Source organism: Euleptes europaea, chromosome 1, assembly GCF_029931775.1.
Source record: "Euleptes europaea isolate rEulEur1 chromosome 1, rEulEur1.hap1, whole genome shotgun sequence".
Lineage (NCBI taxonomy): Eukaryota > Metazoa > Chordata > Lepidosauria > Squamata > Sphaerodactylidae > Euleptes > Euleptes europaea.
Genome location: NC_079312.1, coordinates 22,557,417 through 22,571,820, shown reverse-complemented (window position 1 = coordinate 22,571,820; position 14,404 = coordinate 22,557,417). Strand labels below are relative to the sequence as shown.

The 14,404-nt window shown below is 47.9% G+C and overlaps 1 protein-coding gene across 2 annotated transcripts in view; it reads left to right on the top strand.

The window, feature by feature from the left end:
* Positions 1-1,387: 1,387 nt before the first annotated feature.
* Positions 1,388-14,404, top strand: part of VARS1 (valyl-tRNA synthetase 1) — a 35,407-nt gene continuing 22,390 nt past the window's right edge. Inside the window, exons 1-10 of one of the 2 annotated variants that reach the window (XM_056850860.1) lie at positions 1,388-1,433; positions 3,867-4,239; positions 5,228-5,371; positions 6,092-6,242; positions 8,843-9,000; positions 9,395-9,479; positions 10,646-10,746; positions 10,898-11,025; positions 11,900-12,064; positions 12,178-12,259. In XM_056850860.1, the coding sequence (XP_056706838.1) occupies positions 3,886-4,239; positions 5,228-5,371; positions 6,092-6,242; positions 8,843-9,000; positions 9,395-9,479; positions 10,646-10,746; positions 10,898-11,025; positions 11,900-12,064; positions 12,178-12,259 (1,368 nt within the window). In that variant the 5' untranslated portion in view covers positions 1,388-1,433; positions 3,867-3,885. Of the gene's footprint in view, positions 1,434-3,866; positions 4,240-5,227; positions 5,372-6,091; positions 6,243-8,842; positions 9,001-9,394; positions 9,480-10,645; positions 10,747-10,897; positions 11,026-11,899; positions 12,065-12,177; positions 12,260-14,404 lie in introns of those variants that run through there. The other variant, XM_056850853.1, reaches the window with a different exon arrangement.

The following is a 14,404-nucleotide window of genomic DNA, read 5'->3' as shown; positions in this document are numbered from 1 at the left end:
GAAGAGAGCTGGGCTCAAATCTCCTTTGCCAGTGAAGACCCCTGACAGTGGGGCTCAAACTCAGAGCAAGAGTGCTCCCCTCCCCTTACAGTGTAAGGGCTGGGAGCATTCTGCACATGAACACAGAAACGTATTTCTCGTTATTGTGTGTTAAGTGCCGTCAAGTCGCTTCCGACTCATGGCGACCCTATGAATGAAAGTCCTCCAAAATGTTCTGTCTTTGACAGCCTTGTTCAGGTCTTGCAGATTGAAGGCCGTGGCTTCCTTTATGGAGTCCATCCATCTCTTGTTGGGTCTTCCGCTTTTCCTGCTGCCCTCAACTTTTCCTAGCATGACTGTCTTGCATCAGGCTTTTTTTTTTTTATCTCCTTTCATCAACTCCTAATCTTGCTTCTGGCACGTGCTTGGAAAAGCATGAAGAGATAATAAAAATCTTGTCGAAGGCTTTCACGGTCAGAGTTCATTGGTTCTTGTAGGTTATCCGGACTGTGTGACCGTGGTCTTGGTATTTTCTTTCCTGATGTTTCGCCAGCAGCTGTGGCAGGCATCTTCAGGGGAGTAACACTGAAGGACAATGTCTCTCAGTGTCAAGTGTGTAGGAAGAGTAATATAAAGTCAGAAAGGAGTTGGGTTGAGCTTTTTTTTTTTTGATGCTTTTTGCAGGACAATGATTCAGCTCAACCCAACCCCTTTCTCACTATATATTACTCTTCCTACACACTTGACACTGAGAGACACTGTCCTTCAGTGTTACTCCTCTGAAGATGCCTGCCACAGCTGCTGGCGAAATGTCAGGAAAGAAAATACCAAGACCACGGTCACACAGCCCGGATAACCTACAAGAACCAATAATAAAAATCCATTGTGTGTGTGTGTTCAGTGCCGTCAAGTCGCTTCCAACTCATGGCGACCCTATGAATGAAAGTCCTCCAAAATGCCTTTATCTTTGACAGCCTTGCTCAGATCTTGCAAATTGAAGGCTGTGGCTTCCTTCATGGAGTCCATCCGTTACAGCTTTGCTTTCCCAAGACGTAATGAAATGCAGTTTCATTGGTGCCTTATTCTGTTAATACAAGTTTATACTTCTCCTTCTCATCAATGTACTTTACAATCCGGGGTTCATTATGAATGGGTCACAAAATTACAGTAAACACTAGTCAGGGAATGTTGCAGTTATTACTGTACGCAAAATCATAACGAGATAAGGTAGTGGGGCTGAGCAAAAGGGGAGGGGCACGATTAGTGGGTCTCCTAAGCGCAGGATTGGTTTCCCTTCCGGAAATGCGCGCGCAGCGCAGACTGACGGCTCGGCGTTTCGGCTTGGCTGCGTGCAGACGGCGATGCAGGCGTTGCTGTAGACGCCTACAGGCGGGGTCCTGCCGCAGAGGGGAAGGAGCACGTGCGGAAAGAGCTGGTACCGGCTGGCGGTGCAGGTAAGAGGGGGGCCCCGCCCCCTTCCCCCCACGAGGGCCCAGGAGCCCTGGCTCCTACCCCAGTCCCCACAACCAGGAAACCCTCTCTCTTTTCCTGGCATTTCCCGTCTTTCTCGGTTTGGCTTCCTACCTAGCTGCCCCCTTTTCTCTCCCAGAGGTCCCAGGAGTCCTGATTTCCTGCTCCCAAATCTGCAAAATCTCTTCCCCCCCCCCCAAAAAAAACCCCAGGATTCTTGATTTCGTGTTCCAGTCTCTCCCCAGCTTCTAGTCGTTTTGCGGGCTCCATTGGCGAAGTGCCCTGTTCCTTTCCCAGGAATTAGCATCCTAGGTTCCCGGTTCCCAAGCATTGTCTCATAACTCTACTATATCCACCCTAGTAGAAAAGAGCAAGAGTCCAGTAGCACCTTATTTTTCTGGCAGGGTATGAGCTTTCGTGAGCCACAGCTCACTTCTTCAGGTATCTGAAGCTTTCAGGTATGAGCTTTCGTGAGCCACAGCTCACTTCTTCAGGAATCTGAAGCTTTCAGGTATGAGCTTTCGTGAGCCACAGCTCACTTCTTCAGGTATGAGCTTTCAGGTATGAGCTTTCGTGAGCCACAGCTCACTTCTTCAGGTATCTGAAGAAGTGAGCTGTGGCTCACGAAAGCTCATACCCTGCCAGAAAATATTTTTGTTAGTCTTTAAGGTGCTACTGCCCTGACCTGGATGGCCCAGGCTAGCCTGATCTCGTCAGATCTCAGAAGCTAAGCAGGGTCAGCCCTGGTTAGTATTTGGATGGGAGACCACCAAGGAATACCAGGGTTGCTGTGCAGAGGAAGGCACTGGCAAACCACCTCTGTTAGTCTCTTGCCATGAAAACCCCAAAAGGGGTCACCATAAGTCGGCTGCGACTTGAAGGCACTTTACACACACACAAGGTGCTATTGGACTCTTGCTCTTTTCTACTACTGCAGACAGACTAACACAGCTACCCACTGTGATTTATATCCACCCTGTATCTTTCGGGGAGCCCCTCCCCCTGGAATCCCACCCGCCACCTGCCCCTCAGACTTGAATCCACTCAACCTTTCTTCTTTGTGACCATTCAATAAAAGAGCAGCCTCCAGCTTTAAAACAATCTGTTCTTCACCCCCCCCCCCCAGCCCACGTTGTTAGGCTGCAGTCTGATTTGACCTGACAGCCTGCTGGGTTTTCATGTCTGGGTTAAAAGGATGGTTTCGGTGCCTGGGGGAATGCTGGGGTATCTAGATGTAAGGGCTGGACTTTCCGGGTGAGGAGCAGCAGTAACAACGCTTTAGAGAAGGGAGCATCTGCTGAAAAGGCAGGATTTCCCGATTTGCTAGAGTAGGGAGTGGGGTTTGAAGGGGGAGGGGCAGGAGGGTGAGACTCCTGCATTCCCCCCCCCCAAAATAAAACATGTTTTCCCTGTATGGCAGAGTGCAAAGGTTCCAGAGAGGCAAAGAAGCATTTTCATGTTTGATCTGTGATTCTATGATCTCTGGACAGGCATGTATGTGTGTGTCTGTATGGTGGTGGGTTGGGGGAAGACAATAGACTTTTGTATGTCTCTGGTGTTTGCATTTTGTTCTGAAAGGGAAACTTACCAGTTGCTGAAGAGTTGCTGCATATTGCATCATTTAAATGACACTTTTATACGCTGTAGGGCTGCATGGAGCCAGGTGTCACTTAAAAGGCAGGGATGACATAGTTCATGAGTCACAGACTTCCTCCCAGGTGTTGTAAAAGTTGCGTGTGGTGTAGGGGAAAGCGAATACAGAATTTTTCTTCCTCTGTTGTGGTGCTAAAACTGAGGGTCTTGCAATGAAAATGATGAGCAATCAATTCAGGGTAGGGAATAATGAATGTACGGAAATCGCTGTTAGCAAATGTGGCGATAACTACTATAAGTGGCTTAAAAAAAGAAATAGATTTGTGAAGGGTTAGTCTACTGATAGATATCAACCATGATAGTGAATGGAACCTCCACAATCAAAAACAGTATACCTTTGAATGCTAGCTGTTGATAGACTGGGGATGATCTCTTTTCTTCATATCGTCCTTCTGGGCTTTCTAGAACAATTTGGTTGCCATGACAAACAGGTTTCAGGACTAGACAGCCCCTTAGTTTGAGGCAGCAAGACTCCAAAGTTCTTATGCAGTCAGTTCCTGTGTTTGAGGAGGCAGCGTCCTTTGACAGCTCGTTGGTTTATTGTAACAAAAGCTTTTGGGGCAGATCTGGACCCACAGTTGTTTAAAAGAGCACTGAAAAACTTTTCTCATTCTCCACCCTGTACCAGCCCCCCAAAAGAAAAAAAGTGAAAGTTTTACATCAGGCAGCAAGAATTTGCCAGGGTAATCTGTATCAGCCTCCAAGTGATGACTGTACCATGTCAATTATCCCTACCTCTCAGTTCTTTGTTTCTTCCTTTCCAGGTCACTCGGTCTCCTCACCATGCCCACTGTCTATCTTTCCCCTCATCCGGATAATTTCCAGAATCTCTGTGTGCTCGTTGCAGCACGTTATGGCCGACAGGAGCCCAAGGTGGTCGAACTGCCTCCTGACAGAGAGCTGGGGAACCCTTCCTTCTCTGTGCCGAAACTCCCAGCTCTAGAAACCCAGGCGGGGGTCTACGTGTCCGGCCTGGCAGCCGTTTCTTACCTGCTGTTTCCAGATCACATGAGAGGGCAAAGCCCAAATGCAAGCGCTCTGGTGCGACAGTGGATCAGTTATGCAAACTCAGAAATTGCCCCTGCAGCTTGCACAGCATCCTTCTCCCTGCTGGGCATCTCCAAACAAAACAAACAGGTGAGAGTCAGATCATGTCACAAACAAATCAAACCAGTGAGAATCAGATCTTGCCTGTGTTCTGTACCATTCTATCTTGCAGCCGACTATGTAGCGAACCTCTGCCTCACCCAGTAACTTAATAGATCCCTTTGGGTAGACTCTTTCTCAAACTCAGTTCCTCTCGTCTGTCTGCTGTATGGTGATACTATTGGCCAACTTTATTTACATCGTTGTTGAAAATATTGCTGAGCCTATGTATGAGAGGGGAGGGAAGGCGGCATGGTATAGCCCGATCTCTTCAGATCTCGTAAGCTAAGCAGGGTCGGTACTTGGTGGAGAAGCCACTGGGGAAGACTCTGCAGAGGAAGGCAATGCCCTGTTTGTTGTCTTTATTTTATATTGACTGTGTTGGTAGCCGCCCTGAGCCTGGCTTGGCCGGGGGAGGGCGGGGTATAAGTAAAAGTTTGTTGTTGTTGTTGTTATGATTATGATGATGATTAGCACAGGTTGAGTATCCCTTATCCAGACTGCTTGGGACCAGAAGTGGTCCGTATTTCGGATCTTTCCGTATTTTGAAATTTTTTGCATACACATAATGTGATCTCTTGGGGATGATGCCCAAGTCTAAGCACGAAACTCATTTATGTTTTATATATACTTTATAGAATGTAATTTTAAACAATATTTTAAATAATTTTGTGTACATTGAATCATCAATGGCGCTGCTGAGGGCCTGTGAGTAATGCCTAAATGCCAGCTTAAAAGGTCCAGTTTTCGGATCAGTCTGGATATCAGATGTCCGGATAAGGGATACTCAACCTGTATCATCTTCCAGAGCATCTGGTTGGCCACGGTGTGAGACTGGACACTGGACTAGACAGACCACTGGTCTGATCTAGCCCAGGCTCTTCTTATGTTTTTAAGCACCGCAACCCTAAGCAGAATCACACCCTTCTAAGGCCATTGAAGTACGCAAGCCCTGTTGTTCTCTTTCCTTTTTGCCCAGGTGTTGGATCGTGCTGTGACAGAACTCCAGAAGATCCTCGAGGTGTTGGATGGTCACTTGAAGCTGCGGACGTACCTGGTTGGGGAGGCCGTGACCTTGGCTGACGTGACCGTGGCCTGCTCCCTGCTGCTGCCATATAAATATGTGCGTCTCCTTGCACCCCCCCCCCAGTAGGAATGTGCGTAGCAGTTCCTAGACAAGGCCCTCTTTCCGCACTAAGGAGTGGTTTGCAAGTTGCAGAGACTGGCTGGTGACTGTGTTTTTAAATTGCGAGGAGGGAAGGGAGCAAAACTGGAAACTTTTATTTGTTTACAAACGTAGCTCCTCTTTTCTCCCCTCTCCTCAGATTCCATAGAATCATAGAGTTGGAAGGGGCCGTACAGGCCATCTAGTCCAACCCCCTGCTGAATGCAGGATCAGCCTAGAGCATCCCTGACAAGTGCTTGTCCAGCCTCTGCTTAAAGACTGCCAGTGAGGGGGAGCTCACCACCTCCCAAGGCAGCCGATTCCACTATCGAACAACTCTTTACTGTAAAAATATTTTTTCTAATATCCAGCCGGTACCTTTCCTCCTGCAATTTAAACCCGTTATTGCGATTCCTATCCTCTGCTGCCAACAGGAACAGTTCCCTGCCCTCCTCGAAGTGACAGCCCTTCAGATACTTAAAGAGAGCAATCATGTCCCCCCCAACCTCCTCTTCTCCATGCTAAACATTCCCAACTCCCTCAGCCTTTCCTTTTCCTTTTCCATTCTCACATTTTCCCCCTCTCACTGTTAGCCTGACTACTCATCTTCCCTATCTGACTACTCAACTCATCCCAGTATTTTGTGCTTTTTCCTTCTCTTCTTCCCGCTTCTTCTAGGTCCTAGACCAAGGTCTTCGCACTTCTTACACCAACGTCACTCGTTGGTTCCTGACGTGCATCAACCAGCCAGAATTTCAAGCTGTTCTCGGACCAGTGAGGCTGTGTGGCCAGTCCCCTAGTGCGGGGACCCCGTCCTTAGAGCTCAAAGGTAAGGCGTGTCTGCCGTTCTCCTCACATCTCTTCCCGCCAATCCTCTTGTGTTTGGTGGGGGGTAAAGAAAGGGCAAGGGATATGTCTACCAAGTTTTATCTGTTTATTTTAACCCATCAATTGACTTTGAAAGCTCCCCCTACTTCATCAGATATTTTAAAAATTGTTAATTTAAGACAAACTGTCATCAAAGCCATGGTTGACAGGCATCCTGTTAGAAGAGGCTTTTTGCCCTCTTTTGCCACACAGGGAAGGAATACCTCTACTAAGATGCGATCGGCTACTAACTATATAAGAACGTGTGTTTTTGTTTTCCACCTTCAGTAATACACGTACGCAAACTTATGCAGATAATTAATAGATTAAGCCTCACAAAGGAGCGAAGTAGGTCTGGGATGTCTTTAATTGTGTAAGGAAGCAGGATACCTATCAAGCTTCCTGAACTCATGCCAGATTCATAAGAACATAAGAAAGGCCATGCTGGATCAGACCAAGGCCCATCAAGTCCAGCAGTCTGTTCACACAGTGGCCAACCAGGTGCCTCTAGGAAGCCCCCAAACAAGACGACTGCAGCAGCATCATACTGCCTGTGTCCCAAAGCACCTAATATAATAGGCATGCTCCTCTGATACTAGAGAGAATAGGTATGCATCCTTTTGACTAGTAGCCACGGATAGCCCTCTCCTCCATGAACACGTCCACTCCCCTCTTAAAGCCTTCCAAGTTGGCAGCCATCACCACATCCTGGGGCAGGGAGTTCCACAATTTAGCTATGTGTTGTGTGAAGAAATACTTCCTTCTGTCCGTTTTGAATCTCACACCCTCCAGCTTCAGCAGATGTCCCTGCGTTCTAGTATTACGAGAGAGGGAGAAAAGATTGTCGCAGGAGCTGGCGGATTGTGCCAACGCCCAGGAATGACCACCAGTGCCACCAGAGCTAATAGAAATGCAGTTGTTTATTTTTACAGTGCTCAAATACATACACTCTTTCCACCATAATCTCCCGACACAGCCTCATGGAGTCTAGGATATTCATACACAATGCCACCACTAGGCATTAATTAGTGAGTCAGGCTGAGTCACCCTCCAGGTGCAAACATTCAGCTCAGCCTCTGGCCTCAACTGGTTCTAGCCAGTGTAACCAGGCCTTCTAGGGGCTTTCCAGGCTATTGCATCATTTCAGGATGACAGTTAGATCCCCTAAATCTAACACCTGCTATATCAAAGCTAATATGACAGCCTTGCATATTCCGTCAAAGATTCCTTCCTCTGGCAAGAGTTTGGCCACCATTTTTTAATTTTGGCTATCTGTCGCCAGGACCACCAAAACGGTAGCCGAACTCTGGAGAAAAGAAGGAACCTTGTGGGAGTTTGGGAAGCTCTGTCAGTCATATGTGGCCTGCCGTGCCTTTTTAAGAAGAGGCTTGGGGGTGTGGGAAACCAAGGAGATTAGCTGCTGTTCCTTCGATACAGAGGCAACCAGAGAAGTGAGGCAGGGTTGAGACTGTGGAGAGGACAGGCGGGTGGAAGGGGAGGCTGGGCATGCCTATTATATTAGGTGCTGTTGAACAATGCTGCTGCAGTCGTCTTGTTTGTGGGCTTCCTAGAGGCACCAGGTTGGGCCAGTGTGTGATCAGATGGCTGGACTTGACGGGCCTTGGTCTGATCCAGCATGGCCTTATGTTCTTATGAGTGAAGTAGGTCTGGGATGTCTTTAATAATGTAAGAAAGCAGGATACCTGTCGAGCTTCCTGGATTCGGGCCAGATTCTTTCCTCTGGCAAGAGTTTGGCCACCCTTTTAATTTTGGTTGTCGCCGGGACAACCAAAACGGTAGCCGAACTCTGGTGAAAAGAAGGAACCTTGTGGGAGTTTGGGAAGCCCCGTCAGCCATATGCGGCCTGCTATGCCTTTTAGATTCCTTTGAAATGTGGTGTTGGAGGAGAGTGTTACGGATTCCGTGGACTGCCAAAAAAACAAATCAGTGGGTTATAGATCAAATCAAGCCTGAACTGACCCTAGAGGCTAAAATGACTAAACTGAGGCTATCGTATTTTGGTCATGTCGTGAGACGACAAGAGTCACTGGAAAAGACAGTCATGCTAGGAAAAGTGGAGGGCAGCAGGAAAAGAGGAAGACCCAACAAGAGATGGATTGACTCAATAAAGGAAGCCACAGCCTTCAATTTGCAGGATCTGAGCAAGGCTGTCAAAGACAGGACATTTTGGAGGACTTTCATTCATAGGGTCACCATGAGTCAGAAGCGACTTGACAGCACTTAACACACACATGCCTTTTAAAAAAGAGGCCTGGGGGTGTGGGGAAGCCAAGGAGATTAGCTGCTGTGGCTTCTATACAGAGGCAACCAGAGAAGCGAGGCAGGGTCGCGATTATGGAGGGGACAGATGGATAGGAGGGGGGGCTGGGCATGGGGTGGGGCATGGGAGCTCCTTGGTTGGCCTCCTCGAGGAGCTGGCCCTTGTTAGGGTTTGTTCTTTTCCTTTCAGTCCATTCAAGCCTTGTGGTGTTTCACCGAGGTGTAGTGATACGGCTGGGGGCGGGGGGGCTCATTGGTTCTGCGCGTGCTCTCTCCTCCCAGATCCTGCGTCATGTCCCACAGGAGGGCTGTTAGAGCAGAGGCAGCTGATGGAGCCGCCACCCAAAAGCGCGTCCCAGCTGAAGAAGGAGGCCAAGAAGAAAGAGAAACTGGAGAAGTTTCAGCAGAAGAAGGACAAGAGCCAGCAGCAGCAGGGGGAGGTCAGAATTGTGTCATAAAAGCAGGCTCAGAGTGAAAAAAAACACACCAGGATTGTACAACTTCAGTATGGGAGGCGCGTGGTTGGAGGAGGCTGAGAATGCTTTCCTGCAATGTTCACCCATGTCAAGACCCACCCCCCGCACGTGGAAAGCTAGCACATTGGGGAGATTCTTGCCTCACCCCTTTCCGAAGTACCCTGTTTGCATCTTCACGGCGTGCTGGCCAGCACCGCCCTCAATACCGAGTTTCACTTTGGTGGGTGAAGGGTGGGCTAGGATTAAAAATGGAAGAATGGATTTGCCCAATTTCAGGAAAAGAGAAAATAGGGCTTTACCAAATTTGAAGCCAGTTCTCCTCCTTTCTTTGCCTGCTCTCTGTGCTGGATGTCTGCAGAAGAAGCCAAAAGCTGAAAAGAAGGAGAAAAGGGATCTTGGCGTTATCACCTATGACATCCCGACCAGGCCTGGGGAGAAAAAAGGTACAATAGATGGTGAGGGAGAAGGAGGTACCTAGGATGTTTGTGGGTGGAATGGGCGGATGCTCAGAAACAGAAGCCAAACCTTTATGGATCGGAGATAGCCTCCATCTGGGCCAGCATCCCTATTTCCCAAAGCGGCCAGGCAAACCTCTCTGGGAAGCCCATTAGCAGAGCTTGAAAGCAGGAGCCTGCCCCTGCCGTGGGCTCCTGGTAATGTTCTGAGGTACACTGCCTCGGAACGTGGAGGTTCAACCTAGCTGTTATGGCTAATAGCTGATCTGACCGATGTGAATGTCTCTGGTTCCCTTTTGAAGCCATTTATGCTAGTGGCTGCTTCTCACATGGTTTTTACCCCACCCTGCCATGGCCTCCTGGTAATGTTCAGAGGTACACTGCCTTGGAACATGGAGGTTCAACGTAGCTAGCTGATCTGATCTAAGAGAATGTCTGGTTCCCTTTTGACACCATTTAAACTAGTGGCTTAATCTAGTGACTAAACTGAGGCTATCGTATTTTGGTCACATTATGAGATGACAAGAGTCACTGGAAAAGACAGTCATGCTAGGAAAAGTTGAGGGCAGCAGGAAAAGAGGAAGACCCAACAAGAGATGGATTGACTCTATAAAGGAAGCCGTGTCCCTCAATTTGCAAGATTGTCAAAGATAGGACATTTTGGAGGGCATTAATTCCTAGGGTCGCCATGAGTCGGAAGTGACTTGATGGCACTTAACACACACACACACAAGCTAGTAACTGCTTCCTCTTCCCACATGGCTTTCTACCCCACCCTGCAGCAGAGAGAAACTGATGCTCAGTAACTGAGTGAGGCATGATAACAGAAGAAATAAGAATGTACATGCACAATTGTGTTCTTCTTTTAAAAATGTTCACATTGCCTCTTTTCTGGAGCTTTTGAGTATTATGTGAATTCAACGAGTCGCAGTCTAGCCCAATCCTGTCTGCTCCAACCAGCACAGGGTTTTTCTCGACATCTTCTACCCAAGATCCTTTCTTCACTGGAGATGCCGAGGGTTGGACCCAGGCTGACGTGTGTGCAAAGTGTGTCCTCTGCTGGAGTCCCCCTTCTTATTGCACATGTGCATCCAGAAGCCTGTAACTTAATCAGTCTTTCACTGCTCACAAACCTTTCTGCTTTTGCCTTTCAGATGTCACCGGCCCAATGCCCGACTCCTACAGCCCGCAGTATGTCGAGGCCGCCTGGTACCAGTGGTGGGAGAGCCAGGGTTTCTTCAAACCAGAGTACGGGGTAAGTGCAAGCCGGAGCTAGGGTTGCGTCACAAGTATTTCGTTTGGGTCCGCATGGGATACCTTTCCCAACATGGCAGACTCTCCTCTTGTCTCGAGGCAAAGGAAGGGTGGCGAGACCCATCACAGCATCTCTTTTCTCCTCTCGCCAGCGTTGCAGCATCTCTGAGCCGAACCCCAAGGGCCTCTTCATGATGTGTATCCCTCCGCCGAACGTCACGGGGTCTCTTCATCTCGGGCATGCGCTCACCAATGCCATCCAGGACTCCTTGACTCGATGGTGAGGAGCTTCTCAGTCCTTTAACCATAGCCCCTTGTTCTTTTACTGGACCTCCCAACCCTTCCTGGGCTTCTACGTCAATGAGGACCCGTAGCTTGCATCTCCATTCCGTGACCCATAATGTGATTTATATGTTCACTTTGTTCCACTTGGTCTCTTTGTCCTGCTTGTGGGTTTGCCCAAATGAGCTGTTCAATGTGCCTCCCAATTTCAGCCTTACCAGAATAATCTTGCGAGTCCTGATTCAATGTGCCCCCCCAATTCAGCTTTACCAGGATAATTCCGCGAGTCCTGATTCATTGTGCCCCCCACCCATTTCAGCTTTACCAGGATAATCCCGCGAGTCCTGATTCAACGTGCCCCCCACCCATTTCAGCCTTACTAGGATAATCCCATGAGTCCTGATTCAATGTGTCCCCCTCCCCGTTTCAGCTTTACCAGGATAATCCCGCAAGTCCTGATTCCATGTCCCCCACCTACCCATTTCAGCTTTACCAGGATAATCCTGCGAGTCCTGATTCAATGTGTCCCTCCCCCCACCCATTTCAGCCTTACCAGGACAATCCCGCAAGTCCTGATTCAATGTTCCCCCCATTTCAGCTTTACCAGGATAATCCCATTAACCTTGAGTCATTGTGCCCCCCCAACCCATTTCAGCTTTACCAGGATAATCCCGCGAGTCCTGATCCAAAGGCCACATTTATGATATGTTTCTGTGAGCATGCAGAAAACTCACATAAAAGCAGTGTTGGGCGCAGAATTCCGTTTTGTAACAGTCCACTGGTTTCCTTTTTTTCGAACCACGGTGTTTTATACGTTTGAAAGCACCAAACAAAATTAACTGGCAGTTCTGGAAATGCCTGGTATCTTGCAGGCACCGGATGCGGGGGGAGACCACCCTGTGGAACCCTGGCTGTGACCACGCGGGCATCGCCACTCAGGTGGTGGTGGAGAAGAAGCTGTGGAAGGAGCAAGGCAAGACACGGCACGACCTCGGGCGCGAGGCTTTCATCGAGGCGGTCTGGAAATGGAAAAACGAGTGAGTCGTCACGTAAACATCTGTTCTGAGCACTGTGTACGGTCTGTTTATATTGCGTAAAATTCTGTAGCGGCATGTCTCAGCATATTATGTTGCTGCCTCTTTAACTGTAGAAAAGGCGATCGAATCTACCACCAGTTGAAGAAGCTTGGGGCCTCGATGGACTGGGATAGAGCTTGTTTCACCATGGACCCGGTAAGACCAATGGGGAAGGAGGATGCGTGTGTGTTTGTGTGAAATTAATGTTCTGCAGATAGGGCAGCTCCCACTGGGAGAATGCAACCAGCAATGCCAATGAAGTGTGAATTTTAACTTGATAACTGCCTTTATCCATGGTAGGCAGTCTGTCTAGAAGGAGATGCAACCTTGAGTCCACTAAACATTGAACAGTTTGCTTTTCTTTGCAACAATATTGAAACACATTAGCAACTATTTTGGCAATTGAACCTTGCTGATTTTGCATACTGAGCTATCAGGGGTGTCCCTCTCTCTTTTCGTTTGCCTTTCTTTGCTGATTAGAGAAGGAAACTTCTGGGAATGGAATGTGGGGGAGCTGCCTTCTACTGCCAGGGACCCTTCAGCTTGTTCAGTGGGACCCATAAGGGGATCTGCTCCCAATCTAAGTTGAATTAGACCAGTAATACCACCATATTTCTTTTTTTTGGGGGGGTCCTTTTTTAAAAGGAAGGGGCAAGGTGGAAAGAGGAAGGCTGCAAAAGAGAACAGATTTTATTTATTTTTCTTCTGCCTGGCAGCCAAAATCCCCTCCTCTCTGCAATGATAAAAAAGATGTGTTTGATCAATTCTTCCTGATCATCTAACCATCCTAAAGAAAGAGAGAAGTGGGCACATACAGTTTGAAGGAATTAGTCATGGGTCCTGTATTGGGGGGATGGGGGTTATTGGGTTTTTTATTTTGTATGTTTCAGAATCATAGAGTCATAGAGTTGGAAGGTACCACCAGGGTCATCTAGTCCAACCCCCTGCACAATTCAGGACATTCACAACTACCTCCCCCCTACACCTCCAGTGACCCCTACTCCATGCCCAGAAGATGGCCAAGATGCCCTCCCTCTCATGAACTGCCTAAGGTCATAGAATCAGCATTGCTGACAGATGGCCATCTAATCTCTGCTTAAAAACCTCCAGGGAAGGAGCGCTTACCACCTCCTGTAGAAGCCTGTTCCACTGTGGAACCGCTCTGTTAGAAATTTCTTCCTAATGTCTAGATGGAAACTCTTTTGATTCAATTTCAACACATTTTAAATGGTGCTGTTTCAAATTGGAATTTGGTGACCTCCTGGAGCCATGATAAAAGCAAGATACAAATATTTTAATAAATAAACATTGCAGGTGGGGCTGGTAATATTATTACACTCATAGTACAGGAATGGAGTAGTGATGTTGGCTGATGCTCATGGACGGTGGGTTTGCCCACGATCCCCCGGTCGGTTCACAGCTAAGCAGGGATTCCTGGCTTGCTGTGTAACTACATCAGTAATCTGGTGTTAAGATCGTAGGCTAACAAGATCAGTCCTTGCTGAGAAGGGCAAAATATGAAAGAAAAAAAAGACCCACATAAAAATCCAGATGTGAAGTGCAGCTTTTTGGAACAAAACAGATGCAACTGTGCGTTACGTTGCAATACAAAGCCAGCAGTCACATTCCCGGAGAAAGGGAAGCCCGATTCCCATTGTAATGTTAGCGGGGGGGGGGGGGAGTTAATTGCAGATGGCAAATGCAACTAAGTAGCCAGCAAATCAGAAGGAGATTGAGACTGGGAATGAAGGAGCTAGAAAAGATTTTGAAGTGTAAGGATGTGTCACTGGCAACCAAGATCAAGTTAATTCATGCCATTGTATTCTCCATTACTATTTATTGGAGTGAAAGCTGGACAATGAAGAAAGCTGACAGGAAGAAAGTAGATTCCTTTGAAACATGGTGTTGGAGGAGAGTGTTACGGATACCGTGGACTGGCAAAAAAACAAATCAGTGGGTTATAGATCAAATCAAGCCTGAACTGACCCTAGAAGCTAAAATGATTAAACTGAGGCTATCGTATTTTGGTCACAGTATGGGAAGACAAGAGTCACTAGAAAAGACAGTCATGCTAGGAAAAGTTGAGGGCAGCAGGAAAAGAGGAAGACCTAACAAGGGGCGGACTGACTCAATAAAGGAAGCCAAAGCCCTCAGTTTGCAAGATCTGAGAAAGGCTGTCAAAGACAGGACATTTTGGAGGACTTTGATTCATTGGGTCGCCATGAAGCGACTTGACAGCACTTAACACACACACACACACACACACAGCCTTGCTCAGGGCTCTTCTTGTATCATCATTAA